We start from the raw sequence: 27667 nt of genomic DNA, 5'->3' as shown, positions 1-27667 counted from the left end.
ACATTGCAAGGTGTTATGAAGAGAATTTATTTGGTCAACAAAAGGAAACCCAAACAAAACACTGAATTTCTAACAAAACCCGCCAAAAACAAGAGCGAAGACAAATGCAGGACTGTTCATAACCCTTTTCCCTCTCCTGCTCACCCAAGTTTTTCAGATTAATCACCAGTAATAAGTCTTGGGGACTGGGGGCTTTTAATTTCAGTGTTCAATTTAACGCCATCTCATCACATCTCAAGTGAAGAAGGTAGAACTGAAATGAAAATGCTGCCTTGAAAAAAACATAGTAACTACTAGTAAAACCAAAGATATTCCAGACTGCACTGCAGACTTGCTTTGGTGCAGCTGGCTGCTGCAGAGGGCACAACAGTATTACAAACTACACATGCTGTAGAGAGACACCAGACACAACGGGCATGAACTGAAGTTAGAATTCTAGCTGTGACCTTCCTATGTTGCCAGAAAGGCACATGAACATTTGTCACAATTGAAACAGGATAAGGTTCCTTTGCCCTGGCATGGAAATGCTGCTTAATACAAACTATGGCCCTGCAGCACACAACGATACGTAGCAGCAGTGCTTCACAGAAAGTCCTTGGAAGTGTCCAGGGTACCATCATCTAAGGAGTCACCAGCATGGAAGGGCCAATTCTGCCTCTCTTACACAGATCACTTTTGTGCCTCACTCCTCCTGGTCAGCTATTAGTGGGGCAAGCACAGCTGACTGAAATGATGTGACAGAACTGGAGCCAAACAGCCTGTGAAGACGGATGAGTACACACAGAGGCACATCTGCCTAAGTTTAAGCTTTGTGCATGTAATATACAGGTGGGTATTGGAAAGCTGCATCGAGAATAAACATAGGCCTCAGGGCTACATGGCTTCTGGACTTCCATATACAGTGTACAGATATACCCTTCATCTATCAAACTAAGTCTTCTTTAAAGCTTCAAACCAATTAGATGCTTTTTATTAGAACGGCAAAAATCACTGTAGGCACTGGCCCCAAGAGCGCTTTGTCCTCTTAAGTTTCCCTTCTGCTAAACAGATCTCAGACAGGGCCACATCAGGTTTCTCTCCCACTCCCCCCACCCCCTTCATTAAAACATTTTTCTATATAATTTTGCTTCAGAGTTAAACTCCTGCCAGACGAGTATCAGTCTGGAAGAAAAACTTCCTGCTTTATTATAACCCTTTGAAAAAGAATTCAAATGGCTGGGCTACAGTAATTTGATATGTTGTATCTTGGCCAGTGGGCTCCCAGTTCTCAAAAAAATCCAAGATTAGCAGACATAACACTCCAAGTTGTGCTGTGTTAAACAGGATCCAAATGCTACTATCTTAAATAAGACTAAAAAACGGGATCACTCAATTTCCTAAATGGGAAAAGCAGAAATTTCATATAGTCTTTTTCTTTTTCGCATCAATTTAAGTTTCCCCAGTTCACTGAGTACAGACATTGTTATGTTTCTTGCAAGCATGGTCAAGGCAGGAGGTTATCAAATGAGTGAAACTATGACTTTAGACAGGTTTGATATTACTGTCCCTCTATTACTACTTGACACCGGCATGTACGTAGAATGGACTGTCACCATTGCTAAGACAGTGTAAAAAGAACACAAGGCAAAGAAACATCCTGCCCTTGCTGGCCTCTGCCCCAAAGCCCAACCAAAATCAAAATTTGCAGTTTGTTATTTTCAGCAGCACAACCTGACTGAGGCACCCATTCCTACAGCTCTGTGCCAGGTCAGAGCACAGTCCAGGTACTCATAGCTTAAGGGGAATAATGGGCCAGTATTTGGGCTGCTTTTTGTCACAGTTTCTATCAAAGATTAGCTGCAGGGCAGCCTCCATTGCCTGGATTTTGTCAGCTTCAGCACCATACAGTTTCCTCATTTCTGCCATTCGCCTCTCCCCGGGTCTTTCTGCAGGCGGCTGCACAGAACGCTCCGTCCTTTTGTGAAGGTCTTGATCAGCCTCCACGTACTGGTGCTCAGCTTCCAGCTGCTGCTGTCTCCCTAGACAAATAAACCACAAGAGATGTAAATTACTGAGCTATCAACCAATCACATTTTATTTTAACTTTTAAAATATTACATATTCAAATTTGTGCCAGGCCTAGAGCGCCAAGATCCACACATTCTAGGGCACAGCCAACTTCTGCAACTAACAAAATAAATAGCGTGTTACTTGTCCTGCTGTGCTCATTATGCATAGTTACAAATTCCTACTGAATATCATGATAAAGCTGGGCTGGAAGAAATGGGGAGAAAGGAAGATGATCCTGGAATTGAATCCTAGAACTGTAGAAAACCTCTCTACTAGTAATAACAAGTAAAAATCAGCATTGTTTCATTTCTCCCCAACATACACATGCCCTGAAATGAAAAAAAACCAAAACAAACCAACACACCAACCCCCCAAGACCACCCCCAAAGAAGGGATTTTTTTCCAAAGTAATGACTTAGCAGGGAAGATAAGGAAACAATGCACAGGACCACAGGACAATGCAACTTTAGCTGAACCATGGCCAAGAGTTACTGCTCCATGAAAATGTTGTGTAAGTGTCTGCCATCAAGTGCATCCAATGAAACACAGCTGTAAGCACTGTGTTTAGATAAACTGCGCAACCTCATCCATTTCTTAGACTTGCAAAGTTCAAAATCGACAGCCTTACTGCTACTGCTTTGAAGACAAACCAAAACAGTATCCAACATAAATCCCTGCACCATGTCTTTTAAAGAGGATTTAAAACAGTTCATAGAGGTGAAACGTTTGGATCAATCTATCATCAAAAATCCTCTTTGATAAGTCCAGTCGGGAAGCAAGAACTTGATTTTGCGTGCCCAAATATACCTCCACTTCCTGGGTGCTGCTCTCATGGAACAAATAGTGGTCTATGCAGTTAAAACAGCAAAGTGTTATACAAGACTCCCCTCTTATGGGGACACTTCTGCAAGATGAAGAAAATCACCTGGCAACTGAACTCCTTTGCTTACCAGTAACAGAAAGAGTTCACTACTAATGACAGCACTTTTTTTTTTTTTTTTTAAAACATCAAAATGGGCAGAATGTCCACAAGTCAGGATGCATTAGTCACATACAGGACATGGTTCTCAGCATTTGGTGCCATGTACCTCTTCCCGTCTTCCCCTAAGACGGAGATTTAGTTTCCACAAAACACACGACATCTGCAAACACGAACCCAAAGTTAAATACCCTGACATATCTGTGTCAAACATCTGCAGTTTATTTTTACCCTGGAAAGTACTGCACAGAGCAGCCAACCGACTATCTGTCAGTCTTCCTAAATGAATTATCCCCTGTACCTCATTCACAGAAAACAGGTATTTTAAACGCTATTATCAGAAACTTCAATTTTGGCATCTGTTGGTCTGACAGGGACGCAGAAAGCTTTTGTCCTGTCATTTCAAACACCATCCATAGTTTTGTGTTGGTAGTTGAAGGGCAGGAGGCCTTAAGGGGTTATTAGCAATCTATTCGACAGAGCCATTTCACTTTCTGTGATTTTAGTTTAAAGGCACACCCCTGAAGCAGGCTGCACTGCCAGAATTCATGAGGAAACATATATTAGAGTCCATGTGTGTTTTTGGAAGAGTCAGATTTATTTGGTATCAGGCCATTTTAACCAGAAGGTCTGAATTAAAAGTACAAACATTGCCTACAGAGGGCCCAGCATTATGAAGACAGGCTATAGCACCCAGGTTGTGACTACATGGGTCACGTGCATCCCATTGAAACAAACTTCCTGGGACACCAGACTGCCCGTAACTAGGTAACATGTTTTTAAGCATGAACTTGGTGCAAATTATGCTGAATAGTGTTAGACATGAAATTAAAATCTATGCCGGAAAAACAATGTCTCCCACTGGAGGCTACACAGCAAAACTCTGGCAGGGCAATGAACTGAACCTGTATTTGTTGACTCTTTTGGGCCACAAAGATAATTCCTTGTACTTCTGTATTGCTCATGGAAATTTTTTATTCATTATTTCCATAGCTGCATGCTAGAGACAGCTGCTTCCTCGCTTGCTTGCCATAGAATGCTCTCTGCTAGCTCATTGCACACAATAGCATTTAAGAAAAATTAATTTCTCTAGAGATAGATAATGAATTCTTCTGTTTGGAAATTAAATGACTCTCTAGCAGAAGCTTTATGATGGATGACTGGATTACAGTTTAGCGTGCATCAATCTCCATTTTGTAGCACAGTGTAGTTCATAAACCCGCAGATCCTCGTATTAACAATCAAAATAATAATACCAATTTAAATTTCAGACTAAGTAATGTCTGGAGTATATGTTATACTTTACACTAATCAGATGTACTTCCCTTAACTTTCTAACCTGACTTTTACTATTCCATAGCTACTGCTTACAAAATTGCCAGAGCAACTCCGTAATAGCATCTCAGACATGTAAATCAGCTCGATAGAGTCCAGGCAGAGGCTGGAGACAGAAATCTGCTACAGAGACCCACAGGTTTTTTTTTTGTATCAAAGGCTGAATTTGAGCATAGAACATGGCAGCTGTTGCTGGTAATACCACTGTAGCTGTGTGGAATACGTTGCAGTTTCAAATTAGTGAAGAGATACTACCATGATCAACTCCACTGTCAGTGACAGCACTATTTGCTGTAATGGACAATCAAGGAAAGAGAAGCCATGGAAACAAATGGGTATGTAAACTACTGCTTTTCCAAAAGTAGTATTTCCAGTCAAACATAGAGATAAGAAACAGATGACAGCAGAGTAAGTTTTGTCCTGTTGAGATGCACACCAAGCTTTCTTTGGTGAGGCAGGGGCTAGGAGTAGAACTGTTCTTATTTCCAGCAGTCTGGGTTCTCTCCATTACCTCAAAACGTACTTCAACAACAAGACAAAGCAATGCAACTTGAGCTAAATGTGCAACAGCCTCTTTATCAAAAAGATGACAACAAGAATCTGACAATGGAAAAACCAAACAAATTTATAAACTGTCTATAGCCCTAAACCTGTAGACGAAACCAGAATTTCTCTGAAGCAAGCACCAAATATTCATCCATGAACGAGGGAGCAAGGTTTATCAAAACACTAAATCTCAGACTGCAGCAATGAAGTCCCCAGCTCATTCTCAAATTAGAGTTTCACGAATTCATAAGTCATTGTGCTGCCAAGTTATAAATGTGAAACAAATAATTTTTACGCACTTTTAAGTAGTTCCTCCTTCTACTTCACACAAAGTAAATGTGCTTTCTTTTACAGCATTCAGCTTCAACTACTGGCAAGCTTCCCCCAATCATGGAACGTAATTTGCAATGTTCACAAAGCAGGCAGGCAGCTGCAGTGGTGGCTGGTTCCTGCACAAAGGAAAATCATTGCTGACATTTTCCTAATTGGTCAGCTCCCTTTCTTCCCAAAGATACTCTTCCCCTCTTGAAGCTCTTTTCAGAATTAACTTATTCCTAGTAAGTCCAGTTCTGCTGGGAAGTCATCATTACTTGGCCAAAACCAGCTGAGACATCTTTTTGCAAACACAGTAAATTGCCTTTTTTTTTCCTTCATCTTTAGGAATATTGAGATCTCTACCTAACTCACAGCGCAACCTGGGATATTATCAGTGAATCCAGGCCTTTTTAAATAAAGTTTTGGGTTGCTGGTGTCATCCTGTCCCGTGCCCTCCCTCCACTTTTCCCACCTTTTATGGATGGCTTTTAATCTGGGGTATACTAGCTGAAAATAAAACTGAACAAATCTAAACTACCTCCATCCTCAGGGACTGCCAAAAGCAGGATAAACAGTAACTAGTATCTTAGCTATTCACTGCATTTAGGGCTTCATATGCACACAAACGCCCTCTTACATACTTTCAGCAAAACTATCACCTAAGCCCTTCAAGATGTAAGCTATTTTCCCCACAGGCCCTTAGAAACTCAGATGTCCTGTTACTCTTATATTATAAAAAAGAGAATGTCATATACTTTCCGTAAGTTTGATCCACTTTGCTCTTCCTTCTCTGTAATATCCTTTGAGAAGCTTAAGTAGTAAGAAAAAAAAAGATTCCTTTCTGGAATTCATACTTTTCTTCTTAAAAGAAAATAAAACCCAAAACAAGGAAAAAAAAAAACAACCTCAAAACCAAAATCCAAATAAATTCTCTTAATTGGAGAGAAGTCTCCACGGAGAGACTTTCCGACATTAAAAGGAGATAAAAGTAGGGAGGGTAATTATCTATGTTGGATATTTAATGAAAGATTCATACCCAGCATTGTGTGGTTTCTTATATCATTTTTAGCTCCTAATATTTATGCATCAACCCCTAGCTCACTCTAGCCAGTGATCATATGCAATCTGATGACGTTTCTTATACAGGTAGCCTCCTCCACAGTTCTCTACATGTGCAAGCTCTGCAGTCTGGCTCGTTCCTGGAGCTCTGCCCCACACAATGGCAGTTACGGCAAGAGACCAAGGGCTTTCTCCCCGTAAGTGTCAAATGGCCTTTACTGACTTTCAGTTTCTTGCTTAGTTAGCACATTATTCTTCAAGGAAATACTGCGCTTTCCCCAACCTTGATCTGTTTTTTTCTTTTCCATGATTTCAGACTGACCTATAATCCCTGTTCACATATTTGCCTGCTTATTTCAGATGATGAATGATTTTCTGTTACTGCTGCATGTGCACTTTCTCAGCTTTCTCATCTTGCCTTAAATGCTACCTGAGCTGATCTTCAGCAGCCCACACTAACAGAAGTTAAAAACACTACACATTTCTACTGATTAAAAACTCCTAGTTCTCTCTTTGAATGCCACTTCCCACAAGCCTATCTGCTGTGTTAAATATTCTGCCCACACAGGCTTCTCAATGCAAAATGCCAGCTTCTTCATCTCCCTAGAAAAGCTAAGAATCTTTACCATAAACTTAGACAGGAGTTTTTCTGAACTGATATCATCAGACCATTTTATTATGCTTGTACTTGCATGCACCAGGCACATCATGAGGAAAATAAAAATCTTTGCCTAAAGGAATTCCATCAAAATAAGGATTTACATCTGAGGATTTGTAAACAGGATATTCAAGGAGTTTAATTTCTACAGAGCTTAACAGAGCTCTGGATTTCCAGAGGGCTGACATCTCAAGCATTACTCTCATCAAGTGCGAAGCTTTGCAGGACAAGAGTTTCCATCAGTGGGAGCCTGTGAGATACAAACAGTTGTGACTTATCCCCACATCTGTAAAGATAAAATATTCTGGGTTGCTGAAAACAGCACACTCCCGCTTGCTGGAAGGTTACTTCGGAACACTAAGTAACTTACAGAAATTGTGGAAACATACTGAGAGAGTGATAATTTTACAGCAGAATGGGCAGCCTCATTCGAGCTGTAGGTCGGCTTGAGGAAAACACACTTATGTTTACACTTCTCCTTAAATTTAAAACCTCGTCCTTGCAAAAAAATATAACAAAAGGATTACAGATGACAATATAACTTCCCCCTTTCCATTTTTAACAGGAGAAGTCTGGTCTTCAAAGAAGTGGAGACAGCTAGACGCCACCAGTCTAACCTATGCTAAAAAATCAAATGTGTAGCTGGCTTGAAAACACTAATGTTGAATAAAAGTGACTTTTGAGGGGAGTAATTGCCTGCAATGATAAGCTCTCAGTCACCAGAGTCACAACCACTGTGAAAGAGAACTACCAAAAATGCTGAAGGTATTAAAACACTGACAAGTTTTCCATCTGCTAGTTGAGGGCATGAGTTACAATAAATTGAGTATTTCACCACATATATCTCCAAGCAATGTAATATTCTCAAGAAAAAAGAAAATGTTCTGTTACAGGCTTTGAAGTAAGAGCAGATGTGATTTCTTGGCAGGCTTGTGGCAATCTGCAACCATGGTTCCACGCACATTTTTATTTCCTCAGCTAAAAAACCAGCTTATACAGTTTCTGCTCCGCTCCTTCTCCCTTAGCTGCATGCTGCAGCTCTCAGGCCCCTCAAGGATGCCACTACAATTGTCTAAGGGGCCACAAAATGAATCCTACAAAAAAAAAAAAAACCAAAAAAAAACAAAACAAAAAAAACCCAAGCAAACCAAAACCCCAAAAAGTTATATTTAATCCTGATACAGTTCAGTGTCTTGGCAACACACATGCGGAACTAAAGGGGCAGCACTGGAGCAGGAGTGAATGGCTAGAAAGAAAAATTGCTTAACCTGTTTTTGGCACTGAGATAGTTCATTGAAGCACAGTCTGCCTGAAAACCGACTGGTAAAAGCAGGAAATAGTGTAAGGCAAGAGAGCGTACTCCCTAAGAAAGACACAGTTGCAACAGGCTGTCTAAGCAGACCAGCAAATAGATTTTGCAAATCTGAAGTACTCAGTCTTCAGTACCTTCTCTTTCACTGTAACACAGATCTTCTACACATTCTAAAGAGGGCAGCTCTATAGAAACAGGGCAAAATTACTTACCAAGACAGCAAGCAGAGAGAAACTACCTTTGAAATCAAAATGAATAGAAAGACAGGAAGTAAGGTTAGAACCAAGGTGTTCCACTTCCAGATTTGCTACTGAGTGGTATGTATCACTCTCAAGTTAATTAACCACCTGCTTCACTGTGATGAACCTGTAAAATAAGCCTAATACTTTCCTACCTGACAGAGAGTTTTAAAGAATTAATTATCTCACATTATTTTGAAATTTGTGAGTTAAGTAACTGCCAGAAAGTTACCCAGTTAACTGGAAAATAAAGAAGCTGATTTCTATTTTAGAAATAGGATTAAAAACCAAGCAAGGTTTTCTTGTGGTCTCCAAAACAAACTGTCAAAGATCCTAGATGGAAACAATACAAGCCTTCATGTCCTTGTTTACACTAGCAGTAGGCTACACTGGTTATTGCCCAGCTAAACAAGAAATCACCTTTCTTTTATTTTCTTCTATTACCTTCCACAGTGAAACCCTTAAGAAGGGATATTTTTATCCGGACCAGAAAATGAACTGAAACAATCAAACCCCATAAACATGAAGCAACCAGCTAGCCTAGTAGAACCTCAAGTGAAAGCCTGCTCTAGAAGTTTGAATGCTCTACATGGAATTCATGATTAGGTATATGTGCATCTAGGATAGAGAACACACAGGCAAGCCCAGCGGAACCAGGAATCCGTATCACACCAGGGTGCCCAGACTGTACGCTTCTGCCATCTGACAGAATTAAACAGCCAGGAAGTTGCGGACTGACCACTGATTAGAAATTAGTACAGGATCAGGCACTGGCAGCTGCCTCTAGTAAGGATCAAGTCTACAGCAATAAGATTAAACGCAGACCAGCTGACTCTGCACTCCCATCCCCCAAAACAACTCCAATCTGTCACTGATGGCAACAATGCTGACGCCAGACAAAGACACCAGTGCTAGAGTAAACAGAAGGATTACTTAAAGCTATATATAACTGTATCCATATATACACATACATATATGGCACAGTCAGAGGAGACTGAACAAGGAAATGTTCAAAGTGCTTCTTCGAAAACAAACCAGCACATTGAAGAAACATGACTTTCACAATCATTTTTTACATATGCTCTGAATAGAAATAAAGCACATGCACTTGGAAGAAAGTGTTCCATGATGTACAGAGTGCTAGACAGCTAAATAATACTGAAAGTTTGGTGCTTTCAGGCAAAAAAAAAAAAAAAAAAAAAGAAAAAGGAAGTAGCTTGTACTAGTCTTCTGAATCAAACTTGCACATTTGACCTTTACATTGAAATTTCTTTCTTGACTCCAGCCACAGATCACACTGCTGAATTCAGCTTTGTTTTTTTTTGTGGGACATGAGAAAGCAACCCAGTAATATACACATGGAAATCTGCAACATAATAAAAAAAAAAAAGGCAAACAAAATTTTTGAAAGCAACCTGTAACCATGTTGTTGATTTCCTAAAAGGAAGAGAATCAGGCTGTAAACTGACCTTTCAGTTAAGTGGTGGGTCTGTAAGTTAGTATTACTGCAGACATGTGGAATTAAATAACTCTCTCTCACCCAGATAAAATTAATTCCAGCAACTAAATATGCATTTTTCCATGCTGTTAGTAAACTACAGTGTCCTGCCTGACCAGTCATTTTGAAAGAGCCATTTGGAAAAATGGTCAAGCAAAAGGAATCAGCAAAATACTTCACAACTTGTGAAAGAAAGAGCTGAGGGGTAGCTTTGGAAACTTAGTTTACCTCTCATTGCTCATTTTAGTATTCTAGTAAATTAAATGAAATATACTTAAATACATGAGGATAATTGCCATGCCCTGTATTAAAACCACAACAAAATCATTGGGAAAATATGCCAGAGAGAACCTGCAGATGCGTGTCTATCGTGCCTTGTGCAAAAGGGCAATGTTTGACACTAGAAATAATTACAGAGTCGGTTGCTGGAGTAGAAGCCTGAGCACTGTCTCCTTTCAAAAAGGCAGCTGGCACCCTGCCCTTCAGTGAGTTAAGCTGTACTTCTTAGCAAGTGGGAGCTCTATGTCTCCCCCTCTGTCACTTCAATGGGACAATTCACACGTGAAGGAAGTGTTTCAGTGACTTGATGAAGAGAAGACTTTAGATGAGAAGAGCCATCAGACTAAATGCCCATCTAGCCTGACAGCTTGTTCCATAACTACACATCACCAGCTTTACCTACTGAGAAATGCAGAAATCATAAAAAGGCAGATACTTCTTCCTACACTCCTCCAAAGCTCACTAGATGCTCTGCTATCTACCTCCTCAACACCTCCTCCACCAACGTGTCACACATGATGCCGTCTCCATAGTCTGGACTCTTTTAAAATTTTTCAGCCTGCTTTCTACCATATCAATGGCCAAAAATCCCAAAGCATTGACAACTATTGAATTTCAAAGTAAATCTTTCAACCCTTCTGCTCAGCAACCACGTCAGAAATTGCAGGCCTCCTAGGAATGAAGGTGCTCTGCAAGGCTTGTGCAATGTGAGAGAACAATGACACTGGCTTGTTAGTATTTGAACAACCATATTAAAATTGAGGCACAGCATGCTCTCTGGAGACCTACATTCCTTGGCAAAGTCTCTCGAATTTCTGTGAACACAGAGCTTTTAGAGCACAACCACCACTTCAGCAACTACAAATGAAATTAAACTCAGGAGATTCTCATCCAGCTACATGTGAACAATAACAATCAATAGTATAACACCCATGTTATTTACTCCAGTACAAACCTAATTTCAGTACAAATATCCATTTAAGATTCATTCTTCATTTTACATTGCCTCTGATTTCAGTGTACTTCAGAGCACTGTTCTGACAACTTCCCCCTTGAAAATACCAGGGGGAAGCTCTGATAGCCAGTCAAGTTCTTGTACTTTGGAGGCCAGTAACAATTGTAACACTGATGAACAGCTGGATCAACGTGTACCGAGTACTTCGTACAGCTGCAGCACAACTGTTTCTCTGTGTGTTGTCATATACTTCTCTATTTCCCTGAGAGACAGGGAAGTGCTATCACCCCTCTACTGCAGGACCAAATAAAAAGAAAATGGTCACAAATTCCTAGAGTAGGAGGTGCTTTAGATTCCTTGGAATGGGCTTTGCAGCAGATAACAAGATGGCACAGGTACTCAACCCAGACACTGGAAAATATAAGAGTGATAATACACCTCAGGGTTTAAGATGCATCATCCTTTGGGTATAAATGACTAGCTCCCTTCTTCCAGGAAGGCACAGTTGGAAGAGAAAGATTATTATTTTGAATATCTGTTTCTAAATTCCACCTATGTTGACAGCTTTTGTGAATCTAGTCCCAAATGGCATGCCCAAGGTCATCATGGAAGTCTGTAAAGGCCACCCAAGTCTGAGATGGGTAGCCTAACAGCCTCTGTCTGTCTGTCTCACTTGATTTTGAACATTTGAGGAAAGTAGTTTTAAAAAGACCTGGGCAGATGGAAGTCTCCGAACTCTCAGTTTCTGCCTCCACAGCGCCCACATTTCCCTAATGACAATGGATGTGAATTCCATCTGGATGCTTCTAATAAAACTGAGGCACAGTGAGAGATGATAAAAAGCAAACAGTGCCTCTCAAGTCTTGGCATTAATAACACCCCATTAAAATTAGCAGGTGTAAATTATGTTTCTCCAAGTAAATCTGTGTAAGAAGTTTGCTTTATAACAGAGACACCTAAAACATTAACGCCTGAGATATTTTGCTGCCATGCTCTGTTGTAGATTCTGAGTGGGTTTTGTAGATGAAGAGCACAGAAAGCGCACAACATCATTATATCCATTTCCACCTTGGTCCTCGACAGTGCTTTTCACAACAACTCCAGTGCTGTACACCTGGAAACTTTAAACATTCTTGCTAGAGAAACAGTTCCCCCACGTAGATATAAAAAAAGGTTGTGTTAGAAAACACTTAATTCATAGCCCACACTGTTGCTGTCCACTTACACGGTTGAGAGCATCATGCTAAAGGCAGATGAATTCAGATTTATCAGCACAGAACTGAGTCAGAGCTCTCTCCCAAGTAAAAGCATCTAGAGATCCAGAAATGCTGCATGTGGCACCAAGATCAAACCAGTGATAGAGGAGTTCTAAGGGAAATGGAAAAGTGCATAAACTGTGAAGAAAGACTGCCCGAGATGAGTGATTAGCACAGAGCAGCTTTTATGCTGCTCTTTCCTAGAGCTGTATCTGTCAGCATGGTCTCACCTGCTCTTTTCCACAGCAGCTGCAGCTGCTTTCACAGGCTCCCCTGCAGGGACAAAGAATGAAGAGAAGACTAGAGAAGCCACTCAGAACAGCTGCAGATGCTAATGGCATAAGCAAGCAGGCAGACCTGCTTTCAAAAAATTACCAGCACCAGTTCTGAGTCTAAGCAGTTCTGAGTGTACTTCTTCCCACACCAAACTGTTCCTATATGAAGCAATCTTCCATAACAGCCTTCTGAAAGCTATTTTTGCTCTAACAACAAGACCGAGGTGGGATTCCTTGCTCCACATGTGGCCTCTCAGCCCTAGAGTCTGTCTGGTGGTTCTTTGCCAAAGCTTTGCAGAGCCCAGGTACATCACAGCAATGCCCTCAAGCCTTGGAAACCACATGGACAGGAAACAGGCACTGACACTCTGCTTGTCTGACGTAAAACTGAATTACCGCACATATTTTCTTTGTAAAGAGACAGTTCCAATAGCTGATCTATCACAGCTATGAAAGTGACCACGTATATGACAGCAAGCTACTAACCTGTTTCCACAGGAGCCTTCTGAGACCAGCAACTATCAAGAAACAGCAATCAAAAGCAGATTAAGCACATGGATGGTGAAGGATAAGGCAGCTGAGAGGAGCCATGATCTGTCTCTGTCCTCCACATCTTATTATCATATCCTCAAAATAAGCCCAGTCAGAAAGAATTTTACCACAGCACTGATTTACTAAGAGCAGCAAAAATGCAAGATTACCAGACTTCTCTTACTGACTCATGAATAACTTAGGGATGATAGCTCTCTGGGAGAAAGGGTAGTTCATATCCTGTATTTGTTCAGTAAAGATGATGTCAACAGGATGGCTTTTGGTCACAAGGACGACACCTAACTTCACTGTTAAGCAAAAGATCTGGAATGAACAACTCTCCTCAGATCACATTGTTCATTCTTCTAACACTTGAGGCTCTTGCTTACTTCCTGCTGAGCTACTCAAAATCCCTTATAAATATGAACAAATCGAGCCTCTCAGTAAGCCACTTGAGGTATGCACTATCTCCACTGTAATAACAAGAACACATTAGAGAGACAAATAAAGGAGGACAATTTCAAACACAGGCTTCCAAAGCTTAATGCATATTTTCATATTAAGACAGCTATTGAGGCATTCTTCACTTCCATCAACTATAACAAGAAACAGAGGTGTCTGACATCTTGTCATCCCTCTTAAAGCAACGTCTACACTGCAATTACACTGAACCACATGAGCTGCCTTGTAGCTTTGCCTCCTAGCAATAACCTGCTGTAACTTAAATATCAGTGCTCCACAGCGTGCTGAGGAAGAACTGAGCCCAGTACAGCCACTGGCAGACAGCGCAGCAGCATTCTAGGCCCCAGCTCCACTCCACTGTCCAGCCTGCAGGCATGGGAGCGTGGTCCACGGCATCCTCAGATGCCACGTAGGAGCTGAAAACTGGGGCATCCCTTAGCAGCACAGTAACAGGTCTGGCCTTACACTTGCATACTTTCAAGGGTTGCCACTTGTTAAAAGTGTCAAACGCTGTCAGTCTCAGCCTGAGGCACCTAACAAGTAAGAAAGTCTTCACATATAATTTCCAGTTCTAAACTTCACGCAACTCTCCTGAGCATGCATAGGATACCCATTTCTGACTGTATCTGGTCCAGTGATATAGAAAGCAAAGCTTCCTCAGCAGCACCTCAAGCTTTCTAGTGTCTCTCTTCCATTAATTCCTGTAGCAGCAGGTGTACCTATACAGCATAACGCCCATTCATGCCGAAATGCGTTGCATTGATAGGAAAGACAGAGGTCCACACAGCAAAGCTATACATTCTTCTAAGCTCAAACTCTGTCTCTAGAGATCCAAGGACATTTTTTTGACTATCACATATTCTAGGAATGGCTGTGTTGCCAAATTGATACTCTTAGTACAAAGATAACCTTGTCTTTTATGAAACAGATACAAAACTGTGCCCAACTGTTGCTCTCCTAATGCAATTCAGACCCTCTATTTTTGCAAGTACAGATTAGTTTTCAATATTAAAGCAGTGAAAATTGTGGCACTTTTCCTTGTTTCTCTAGCATGGAGGCATTTTCTCAGCTGTTGGCTTCCAGTACCAAATAACACAGCCTCTATATTGGATACAGTGTGTGCACTCAAGAAGATTCTGATGCTACAAAATAAAAGGTTCAAACATCAAGAGCAGAGATGTGATACAAAAGGAGAGCCTTCCACATATCTCCTTCAGTGTAAAAAAGAAGGTGCTTCAAAAACATCTCTCAAGCACCCACACATATCGCAGAGAGCACACTCATTTCACAGACATTTCTCAGAAGCTTTAGCAATTCAATTTCTAAAGACAGTGGTAAAAGTTCATGTGACAACAAGGCTGACAACGTCAAGGAAATTGAGCAGACATTTCTGAGGTCACCATCCGTACTGCTTTGACGTTTTAGGATGAGGAAGAAGAAACTGAAAAGATGCTGGTGACCAAGAGCAGGATTTTGAACTACAGTCTGATGGAGAAAAAGACAGATGAAGAACAGGAAGAAGCATTTACCAAATGCAAAGGAAAGAAAGAAAATATAGTGGAAAAAAACCTGAAAAGTCTATTTTCCAATGAAGCACATATGCCTTAAAACCAAAAGCTTCATGGATCTGGTACTACTCAAAACGTGGAAAATTCCATTACTCCCTCTTCATGGAAGAGGCAGTGGCAACTGTTGTCTTTCAGAGAAAAAGAAACCCGAGGGAAAAACCCTACAAGTTGCAGATTTGAAACAAACTTCTTCATTCACCATTTCCTTTCATTTTTTTAAAAAGGTTTTCCATCTGGCATGAAAATTTCAAGTTGAGACAACATTATTTTGGGAAAAGCTGGAGGGTATGTGTGGGCAATACAAAGGCTTTAATGGAAAAAATAGTGATAGCATTAACAATTGACAGACTATTATCCCTCAGTAATGAACTGACATGACGGTACTTTCCTTTGCTTTCGTTTTTAAATAAAGGACACTGTCTCATTGCCTGTTGACTACTACAGAATGGTTCTCAATGTAATCGTAATGCTGTATTCACTTCATTACAGCAGTCATTTTCTCTTACATGTAAAAATGGAATAAAGAAAAACTGCATGAGGACAAACTGCATGTTTCAAAGGCTAAATTTAAAAGGGTAATAAATATGTGCAATTAGCCTATTTACTGAATTGTTAGGCTTCTGAATCTTCCTTTCTTAGTTTTTGTCCTTTTAATTCTTGCAAATATAAAAAGGCAATTTACTAGATTCTGTCCTTTCCATCTAGGATGCTTGGAGAATTCAGTACACTACCTAGGTGTGACAGGTATGGTAACCCAGAAAAATAACTTCATGCTTTTCAGCAGCCAGAGGGAAGACTTGTAAATGCAACTAAAAACATTATCAAGAAGCACAGCACATTAAGATCACCAGTTACATGAGAAACTGAAACAACAGACTAGTCTGACAACAAAATTCCATAAAAAATAGAATCACTAGATAATAATGACTGCCTGTCTAGAAACAACTGAAGAGGAAAGAAACTGGAACAGCCTGTAAGGGGTTTTAACCAAATGCACAGTACATCGAGAATACAAGAAAAGTTTGTAGTGCATGAATATGTCTGAGTTCATACAGCCTCAGCAGAACTCTGCTCACAATTACTTTGGGGCATTCCAGGAACACATAACTTGACTGCAAGACATGACATGAATACAAAAAACAGTAAGAATTTGACATTAACTCAAAACAAACAAACAAAAAAAGAGGTTTAAAAGAGGTTTTTTGTGAACAACTGTATCACTGCTAAAGCGTTAAATCATGCAGCAAGGCTCAGAGCTTGCCAGTTTCAAAGGCTTTACTGTGCAAGTCAGCCAATCATTGCAAATGCCCACTGTGAAAACAAAACAAAAAAACTGAAGTTAGGAATCTGCTTGTTCTTCAAGTTTCTGGTAGTTGCTGAAAAATGAAATAAACCTGAAGTTTTCTTCTCTGGCTAGTCTGACATGATAGCTTTCTTACCTTTCAAACTTTTCTCTTTGCAATTAGTGTTAATGCTTGCATGTCACCACCCAGACACGGGCGCCTTTCTCAACTACATCTCAGGCTTATTTAAGTGTTACACAGTTAAAGTCTGCAAGATCTTATCCTCTGATATCTGTGATCACATTTACCTCCAGCAGATACTAGATCAGGCATCAGAAGTTGAAGAGTCTGTCATCAGCTAGGAATTGTTTTAGACCATTTCATTATCCTTCTACATGCTGATGAGATGGATTATGTGTGGGAACCAGCTATATCATACTCGGCAAATCAAGACTCTCACTATGCATGTCCAAAATAGCTGCATTAATGCTGCATAGTATTTCCTAAGTTTGAAGGGCTTGAAACACACCAGACTAATGCAAGTAAGTCATCCTTCACAAAGATAAACAGACCTCCATGCTCTGTACTAGTATCCCCTTTCTTATGTGCCAAAAAGCCCCTTTCTATTTGTCCCATTGCTCATCTTTCCCCATGTGCCTCATACTTCAGTAAGCTGTCCATAAACATATATTGAACTCTTGCATAGCATTCATTTTAAAAGAAGAGTAACCCAAGTGTCTGCTCCCAAGTCCATATCAAAGTGCAGGGGTCAAAGGCTGTGAACTTTACCTGCAGCCCCTCATTTAGGCCAGAGAAAGAAAACATGAGAGACAGCCTGAGACATAGCCTTCCTCTTAACATTCCCTAACAGCCAGCTTCAACGGATCATCAAGGTCATTGGTATCTCCCTCTGACATGCCCAGACATTCTCATTCAGTTCAGGGAAAATTTAAATCTCTTACCTCAACATCACAAATGTCTATTCCAGAGATAGATGCCTACATTTAAAGCATTACTGAGCTTTATAGTGCCCAAGTTTCTCTACAGACCTGCTCCTAAGGTGGGGAGGGCAGGCCAGGGCATATAGTTTGGGATTAAAAGGAAAAGGCATGAGAGAGGACATATTCAAGTAACTGTGGGTTTCTTTTGTGGATGCATTATCTCTATCTTCTTCAGCATCAATACAGAGCAACAATTGTTCTTCAGCACAGTATGAAAGATACAACATGACAGTCATTATGGATTGCAGCTTAATAAACCCCTAAATTTAATCTTGTTCAGAAACCGCATCCAGAAAAATTAATAACAATATCTCTTAAAGTAGAGTGGTACTTCCTTCAACACAGTCTCTGTACCAGCTCATTTCCACACCATCAGGGAAACAATGACTTTCCCTTCTTCCTGTTGCTTATGTCTCTTCTTTTGAGAAACTTTCTGAACAAGATCATACTGTATTTTTAATTACTCACAAAATTAACATTTAGATAGTACTGTTTACCCAAGAGTTTTGTGGCACTTTTAAATTTCTATTAAATCAAATACTTGTTTACTTTTTCATGCCTGAGGAATTGCAGACTACTATTACTATTATCCTTACTTTATCAGGGAAACTATTAAAGAAACTGAGGCACGCAGTAGCTGGAGACCTGATTCTGCTTAAGTTTGCACAAAGATCTGGAATAGTGCTGCTGAAGTGAATGGGGTTATATTTACCCAGAACTAGGCTAGTACATGGCACACTGCAGAGACCTAATAATTCCAAAAGGCTCCTAGTACTGCTATGGTAGAAGGAACAAAAGTAAAATCAGTATTCTGAGTCATAAATGTCTTCTCAATTCACCTGCTCCTCATAAAGAATCAAATCATATTTTTAGCAAGAGCAGCCAGTGAGGGGTCAGGAAGAGATTAAATAGCTATACCAATAGGTCATAATAGGGTATTTGCAACAGAGAACGTCTCTGAGCCCAGATTTTCCAACTTCCAGGATACCACTTTAACCACTCACACACCTTTAAACACCACTAATCATAAAGGCAAAATAAATTCAAAGAAAAGGTACTGCATTTCCAGAAGTAGCTGAGCATCTCAAAGCATCCTGTATCTCAGTAAAGGAATGTTTCAACAGAGAACACCAAGCTGTTTCTGCAAAAGCACGATGAGAAAGTGATGCACGTCAGGCACTACCAGTCAGCTTCTGAAGTCACATTCCTCTGCTAACCAGAGCAACTGTGCATCACACTGACAGGAAGTGTGAAGTTAAGCTGAGGTGTTTCTGCTCACTGATCAAAGAACTTAAAATAATACAATTTTTATCTTTCCCTCCCAATCACTGCCTTTATTATGCCGTTTTAGAACATCTCCCTCTTTCAGAGAAAACAGAGAAAGCTCTGTTAAACATTCATTCTGGATATTTCCTATTGGAGTCATGCAGGAAAAATTATTTTCTTCATGCTTCTTTCTTAAAACAGATAATAAATTTGCCTGGAACATTTGTATACACAGTAAAGTGTCAATAAAATACAGCATTATCTTTTACTTCTTTTAAAGATTTTCTTTTAAAGAAACAAAGATGACCAATACCTCTGAGGATCAAGACCTGAGAAAAAACTTAAGTTTTTGGCTTATATTCCCTGCTTAAGGACTTGGGTCCAGATCAAGATGCAAAGCAAAGAGAAACTTGTGGTATAGTACAAAATGAAGAGTACCCTAGGGATGCAGGGGGAGAAGTAAAAGGTCATGGAATTTTACTGTTGGGTTAGCCAAAGAATAACAAACAAAATGGCTCTCCATGTTATAAAATACACTGAGGCCTATTCTAGGGTTCAGTGATGTAGTAAAGCACTTCCTCTGGGTTCCTCTCTCAGACATGTAGCATGTTAACTAAATTTAACCATAAAAATTCTGGAGTTTTCCCTTCAGCACTGAAGGTGAATATTGTCTTTTCAAAAATGTGTTGTTCTCCTCTTTGCAGTCATAATCTTCTCTCTCTCTAAACAAAAAACCTTCAAACATTTTCTGAGACATATTTCTAATGAACAGTACTTAAGTGCAGCCACCAGTTTTGCCTGCTTCATTCTGTTTGGCTTGCTCACTTGCAATGCCTATTTCTGTGAATTCCTACAAAACCCATAAATGCTGAAGCCATCCGCCACTCAATGGTATGGACACCAAGTACCAGAAAACATAGAACAAGCATGAACTTACGCAGCTCTTCCCGGTGCCTCTCAGTCTGTGCAAAAAACTGGCGAAGCTCCTCCGTGATCTCCATGTCACTCAAGTCATATTCTATCTCCCCTTCAGACTCATAGTCCTCCTCCATTTCGGAGTCCCTGTCAGCATCCTCTATCCCTTGGTGGGCACCTGTGTACTGCTGAGCTCCCCCATGGTACTGAGCTCTGGCATGTGGGCTATAGCTGGAAGAACAGTTGTGGGTATGCGGGAGATCATTCCCATCCCGATCTGAGTAGTGACTACTTGCAGAGGCTGCAGAAGGATGCCATGGTAGGTCATAAAATGACTCCATGGCTTTCCTGTAGGCTTTCTTGTGTCTACGCATCCAGCGCATGGCTAAGTCATAGTGCTTCCAGTATTTTGCGTACACTTGCTGAGAATACCATGGCTCAGCATCTTCCTGTGGCCAAAAAAAGGAGGGGGAAAGAACACCAATAAAAATATGAAAAAAAAAAGAAGAGCAAACAGACAGTAACTGGGGGGAGAAACACTGTAAATGCAAACACAAAGTCTGCCTTTTAATCATTAGTCATCCTTTTCCTGTGATAAACCATGCAGATCTGAAAGAGAAGGGTAAGTATTAACACAGTGCAAGTGCATTACACTTAATTACTCTGCCAAAAGATTTGGTTTTGCGTCAAGACAACTACCAACGAAGAACTGGCAACAGAGAAGTCATAGTGTCCAGAAGGAATTTTCAAAGTGTTTGTGCTACTACAGTGGGCATCAGTTCTTTTTAGGAGATATGTTCCACATTTTCTTAGCCACTCATGTGAGTTGCAAGAACTCAGTCATTCCAAGGTGTATGTATTACAACCTACACCTGATTTCCAAATCCGCAGACAGAAAACACAAGAGATTAAAATTCCTCCATATTAAACAAAGGCATTCGTTTTATCCAGTAACATATTTCCTCCATCTGCCTGCCAAAAAAAGTTTCTCGGAAAAGGTCAAATGGCAATTCAGCCAAGTTCATATATCCATCATGGCCTCAATCAAAAACAAGACTGTATTTAGCCAAGTGTAAGCTGCCAGTAAATCTCACTTTTGTACTCATCAGCAACCAACGTATGAAAAGAGGTAATAAAGTACCACTGATAAAGGAGATGGAAAAATAGTTCTATAGAACGAAACTCACTGTAACACACCTTCTCCTGTCTTCCAGCTAATCTTGGTTTTCCTGAAAAACCACAGCTTCACGCTGTTCAGATTTCACCAGCAACTACAAAGCCCCACAGTCCCTCTAGCCTTAAGCCCCCTGCCTACAGTCCATTTAATTTTCCTCCCCATTTTGCTCTCAAAACCAGGGGATAATAAAGGATCTTAAAAGGCCATAAAGTAAACTAGAGCCTAGAACAAGTAAAATAAATAGCAAATGGGGTTTTTTTTTCCTTTTCCCTACATCTTAATTTCCATGGAAAAGCTTTTATCTGGGCCAAAATAGAATGCCTGTACTTCAAATTGGAAGAATTTTAATTAAGCCACGTTTTGGCAAACACGCAAAACTACAGCAAGATTAGCTGAGGTTTTCAGAGATGAATGTGACATTTAGTCTTTTATTAGTTTTTTTTTTTTAAAAAAGGGCGTATATGACAAAAAAATCTTTCTTTAAGTGTGCTTTCTTCATCTGCACTGGCACCATTCTGTAACCCTAGAAGAATGATCCTTTGGAAAAAAAATCCCAAAACAAAACAGAAAAAACAAACCAAATAAATAATTTCCATTTAATGCTAACAATATCAAGTGAGGTTAATTTCATTTACTTACATTTGTTTTCACTTTCTTGTTCGCAGGCAATAATGCAAATGCTAGAGAGTCTGGAACAATAATTTTAACTCTCATGTTTCCCTTCTTTCTGCAAAATTGAGCCTATTATCCCACAAGAGATCTATAAATGCTAATTCTTTCTAAGGTCATTAGCAAGTAGTCTCAGAAACAAAATACCTCTGGCTAATAGAGTCCATAAAGAAAACTCACCATAACTTGTATTCCTTGAGAATTTCTGATCAAAAATTGCACCCTATTTGTGAAGGGCTGTGGGGCTCAGTTATGTGATTTAAAAGTCCAGACAAATTATGTTTCCTGAAAAGTAACAATTCCTGGAGGTGAAGCTTAATTCTGATTCTCTTCTTGGTCTAACATTGTTTTGCTACAAGATCATGTATTTCAGAAGATTTATTCCTAAGATGAGTGGGTGCAAGAAAAGCATCTGCTTTCCACATGGAATTTCTTCATTCTTAATCATCCAACCACCTAAAAGCTAGGATGAACAATGCTTTATTTACTGTTCTTGCTTTGCTTAAGAATGTCATGCTGACTCCTCATCCTTTAGTAGTCAGATGAGAATGTCCTGTTGTCAAATCTGATACATTCACAGGTTACTTACAGAACATTTTGTCTGTTTTTCCAGTACATAAAAATCCAGTTTTGAAACATCATGAAGCTTGACAAAATCAGGTATCTCCTACATGCTATGTATTTCCAAAGACGACAACATATTCTTTTAAAGCTCAAAAATTATCTCCAGTTCTTCTAAAATGTTTCTAAAAAGGGCCTTGATGGCTTTACTGAAAGCTCTGGAATCCAGCTGGCTGATTTGTCTAGCTGACTAGCTCCAGTTGTTAATTTAGGGGAAAGGAAGACAAAAAGCCAGTTCATGTAGACAGAACTGTGATGTTGGTGCCCGTCCAACTACTTTTTGTGGCTTTTTTGTTCAAAGTGACCCTTGAAAACCCCTTTTACATTTGAATTTTAAAAATACATCTGTTAAAAAACAAATTACAGAAATCTTTTACATTGGAGTGGAAAAGGGAAAGCGACACTTTAAAGTCTAACTTAGTTCTATGTCTGTGCTTTTTCAGCTGCGGAATAAATGGAAATAAGAGATTTCCTCAAGGAAACAAAAGCTATAAATCTAAGGCAAATGATGAGAGTCCTCTGTTATTTTCCTGTTACGTCTCTGGAGTCTTCCCAGGAGTAGATAAATCACTCACTGTTGTAATCTGAATTCTATTTTCAAAGCAGTTTAGCTGCTTTCACATCTAATTTTTACATGTCTGCACTGACAGTTCAATAAAAGTGTTTACATGCATCTTGTATATAAAATGCTACTAAGTTATCACATAGAAACCCATAAAGACCACTTACCATCTCTTGCGGAGTTTGCTCTGGTGATCAAGGTGAACTAAAAAAGAAAAGAGTAGCTTTTAAATTCATAGAAATATATGTATTAAGATGGTCACAAGCACTGAATATATTTTTGTTAAATTTGGGTACTATGGCCTATAGCTATTAAATACAGCTTCCCTTCTCTGCTGTGGCTACTTGAAGTCTCATATTTACAGTTTTTGATCAGCATCAGTAAAAATCCCATTCCTTAAAATTCTCCACTACAATAAGAAGGTTAAAAGGGAGCCTTCTACACAATGCAGCCTAAAATGCTGGGACTGAACACTTTTTTTTTTCTCAATATCCTTCTCTTTTCTATTTTATCCTGCAGTTTACGCTTCTACAACCTTCATTTTCCAAATTAATGTCAAATAAAAGTCATAAACTTCAATGAAACACTCTGTTCTTGCCTTTTAGTGGTGTCTGCACAGGGACATCTATAAAAGCAGCAATTAGCATAAAATGATTAAACCCATCTTGACTCCATTCAAGTAGTAATGTTTCTGTTTAAACCTATAGTGCATTTATAACCACACAGAATCCCTTCTTATACTTTATTTCTCTTTGTTTTCAGACATCTCATCCTGCCTCCCATAAAGAAAACACAAGTAAATTCAGGTTGCAATCACATTTTTTTAAAAGGCTAAAGGAAAAGGGGCAGCTGGAGAGGTGAAAAAAAAAAGAAAAAGGGAGAGGCGAGAGGGAGATGATGACCTGTAACCACTAGGCAGGATTTATAATTACCATCATTTTTAGTGTGATTTACCAGCATGGACCACTGATAAATATTCTGAACCTCCGCCGTTCCTGACAATTATTTTATTACATTAAGACGCTAGCTGCTTCATCCACATATTTCTCCCGATGCTCTCACCCTCAACCTGAACTTTATGTTAGGTAAGTGCCAGTGAAAGGTAACAGAAACTGCGTACACTGAACTACCATCGCTACCCCTAAGACCGGTCAAATGCTACCCTCAGCGACAGTGGAATATAGCCAAAGCAGCACTTACAACTGTTGTTGATTTACACTAGTGTAAAATGCATACGGATACAGTACACACACCAGTTGTGTTTTGCCTAACAGCATTGATTCAACACCAATTTTTTGCCTCTTAAGACATGCTGTATTGTAGAAAATGCAAATCAAGCAGCTACCACAAAGGCAAGTTATTGTCTTCTGCAAAGTCCACACCAAGCCCAAACCCACAAAACCTTGGTTGCACGAACCCGTCTACAAGAATGCCTACATACATGAGTAGTCTCATTGCAATCAGAGGGACGACTCATGTGAGCAAAGGATTGCAGGGTCATGCAATAGGCAACCAAAATGTGTGAGTTCATTGTATGCTCTCCTCTCTGCTTGGAGGAAGAAGAAAACTCAGCGCTGAGGTCCCTGTAAAACACCACGGTGACTTGTAACACTTGAATCCTACACATACATAAGACTCCTGGGCTATCCCTCTTTGTTCATTTCAAACATATGATTTCCCATGCTAGCCATCTTCAAAACTTCTATCTCCACTCTCATGACACACACATGTACTTTTTGTGCCTTTCCCATATACACCTGGATACTGTCAAGGTTGCCATACTGTCTTTTCCTCATACTTAAAAACCTAAGTCCATGGTAGCTGATTCTTCCATTTTCCACTTCAGAAAAAGTGTACGTATTTCATTTTCACATTCACTCCAATTCCTACATGACAAAAGATTCTATGAACTAGCTTCAGCATAAACAGAGATCAGGTTCAGAGCTTAATGTAAATATACTTTTAAAAGCAGTAAGTGGTGAAGTCTGAGACTTTATTATTAATACGCAACATGTACATATGCTCTCTGAAGGGCAAGGAGGGGAAAAACCTTGGCAAAACTATCCAACTATATTAGTTTACCAAATATAAAAAACCCGTTTTACCAAACACAGAAAACTTAATTATTTTAATAAATTATTTATGAAAAATTAGACTATAAATATAAAGCAGAGCATAACAATGTTGCAAGCTGGGACACTAAATTAAAGAATGAGTTTGGTTTATTTTCAGCTAAATTATTCTTCCAAAACAAACTACATAAAATATAAAACATGACAAGAAGCAGAAAAACAAATGTGATAACTCTACTTTTATAATTTATATTCTTAAAATATGGAAGCAACTGAACATAAAAAACTGACCAGCAAGTGTAGAATTTAAAATAAGGAAGAGATTTGTTTGCCTATGTTGACCATTAATGATGGAAAAATTATTTTTTAATAAATGCTATTACTTCCTTTTCTCCAGTTTTAAAATATTTCCCCATTGATAATTACATATGGATGTACTCTGCTTCATCAAAACATGTCTGTCTCCTTATTAACTTGAGGCAAGTAAGCATTAGTGAAAATAGATAAATCTGATGAAAGCAAGGACAGCACTTAATACCACTGGAGTCAAAAGAAGTTGAAGACAATCTCTGTGACGTTGTGAGACACAATAATGAAATACTGGTTTTCAGTAACTTGGTAACGTACTTCATACTTGGGGAGCAAAGCTCTCTAGTGGTGTGTTGGATATAGATGCCACATGGCTGCCATACTGGAAGTGGCAGGTACAGCTCAGAAAGACCTACCAACGCGGGATCAAGGAGGGTTCAGCTTTATTCAGAACACCGATGACTACAAGATTAATTAACCTGTTGCACGGTATTAAGGTAAAAATAGAAGATGTTCTTAAAGAAAGTTAAAATTTAATAAATTCAGCAGATTTCAACAACAAAAAAACATTTACATAAAGCTTTCATGAAAAAGCAAACCATATTTAAATCAGAAACACCCAAAACAACAGAGAGCTAACCACATCCTTTACCCACTGCTGCTTTTGTCCCTGCTCCTTTAGTCCGTAGAAGTGCTTTCTTCTGTCAGGCCAGAGGTGTGCCTAACTCAGTATTCAATTTCTGACAATGTGTAGCAAAAGATGCTCAGTGAAACTTACCACTAGAGTACACATGCACGAATTACCTTTTTAGGTACATTTCTCCTGACTTCCGCAAGTGGCAGTTCAGATACTTTTTTCATCTCCAAACTGGTTTTGGCATTTAAAGCCAGAATGCGTCATTTCGCTGAACCCATGAATATGAAGTGTTTCCATGACAAACCATGCCAGTTAAGTTTCACAACTGAAGGTGTTAAACATCAATTTGCACTGTGTATTTTGAACTCACCCTACTACATACTCTTTAAAAATATCTGAAGAGTTCAGTAAGAAAAGCATGCCATATAACAACATCAATAGTGTGCATCTTCCCACAAACACCTATTTCATTTTATACTTCTAACTCTTACTCTTGGTGCAGAATTACCACCAGAGGAGAGGAATGTCTGAAAAGTGTTTCAACACTGTGCTTCAGATTAATACAGCGCATTGCTGGTGTATGACGTTAACTTTAATACCGAAGTGCCCTAGTTATAGTCATGCAGAAATTTAAGCCTGCGATTGCTGAGACAGGTGGCAGTACAAGTATTTCCCTTAAAAAGAACAAAGTGTAAAAATTCCCACACTATACACTGTGCTCTTATTTGTGAATGGTTGTAAATACAAGACCTGTCCAGCACTTTGTGTAGTTATGGCTGGTTGTCATCCCAACAGGAGAGCCAGTTGAGCTATGAAGACCTACCTATCAGTATGATGTCTTCACACCAATGTCCTTACACCAACAGTAGTAATTTCTGCAAAGGGAAGAAAAACAAATTACACGTAAAATAAAATTACGTTCACTGCAGGGATAATCCACATTTAACCACTGGACCTGCAAACAAAGCATGCAGATCAAACCTGAGCATATGTATTTTGGCTGTTTTGACGTGAACAGAGCCTGAGACAGCGTAATCCCCTGCTGCTCCCAAAAGAAGGGTCTTTCTTTTCTGACATCCAGGATACAAACCCAAAAGCAATTTGAGCCAAAACTCAGAGGTCAAAAGTGAAGTGCTAAAAGCTGTACAATTATTAGTGGCCCCAGTTAGCTTATGTATCATACATGGCTTGACAGTTTAATCATAAACAAGTAAGAAGATGAAACTTTTAGGCTATTGCTTTTAAAGGCAAAATTAATTTCCTGGTTTCACAGATGCCGTGCCCAGACTCTCGCTGATCAGTGACTTTAAGGATCACAAAACCAACGAGCAGCTCTTGCCTCTGCCAAATAGCACAAGCTATTAAATGTAGGGGCTGGCAGGAAAACAAGCCCTTGCGCCCAGGCTCACCCAGGCCCCAGGCCCCAGGCCCCAGGCCCCAGGCCCCAGGCCCCAGGCCCCAGCGCACCGACGACCCCCTCGCCTGAGCACCCGCACCCCCGCCTCGGGCCAGGGGCCGACATTTTTGCAGCGAAAAGGAAAAGCCCCGAATCGATACAGCCGTTGTTCCTGCCATTAACTACCACCTCTCCGCCCGCAGCCAGGCACCCAGGCTCCGAAAGCAAAACTCCCTCCCGAGCTGTTCGCTTTGCCCCTCACGCTGCCGCTCGCCTCGGCTGCTCCCCCCCGCCCCCCAGCCGTCCCGCCGCGGACCCAGCGAGGCGGGAGGCCTGGGTCGCAGGGGAACCGCCGTCCCCGCACCCACCCGGGCAGCCTGGGGCTCTGGTGGGCCAGGAGAGTCGAGCTGAGGCACCTCCGGTACTTTCTCCCTCCTTTCCGG

At 40.0% G+C, this 27667-nt stretch overlaps 1 protein-coding gene across 1 annotated transcript; it reads right to left on the bottom strand.

Annotated features, from left to right (window-relative positions):
- Nucleotides 1-408: 408 nt before the first annotated feature.
- GEMIN8 (gem nuclear organelle associated protein 8) lies at nucleotides 409-27667 on the bottom strand. Its single transcript, XM_086767854.1, has 7 exons — nucleotides 27593-27667; nucleotides 26652-26703; nucleotides 24252-24393; nucleotides 22978-23014; nucleotides 21598-21647; nucleotides 19804-20230; nucleotides 409-2018 (listed from the first exon to the last, which is right to left on the bottom strand). The coding sequence occupies exons 3-7, from the start codon at nucleotides 24339-24341 to the stop codon at nucleotides 1768-1770; spliced, it is 855 nt and encodes a 284-aa protein (XP_086623980.1). The 5' UTR covers nucleotides 24342-24393; nucleotides 26652-26703; nucleotides 27593-27667; the 3' UTR covers nucleotides 409-1767.

The sequence above is a fragment of the Chlamydotis macqueenii genome, chromosome 1, assembly GCF_036417535.1.
Source record: "Chlamydotis macqueenii isolate bChlMac1 chromosome 1, bChlMac1.mat, whole genome shotgun sequence".
Classification (NCBI taxonomy): Eukaryota; Metazoa; Chordata; class Aves; order Otidiformes; family Otididae; genus Chlamydotis; species Chlamydotis macqueenii.
This window is presented reverse-complemented; position numbering and strand designations above follow the sequence as displayed.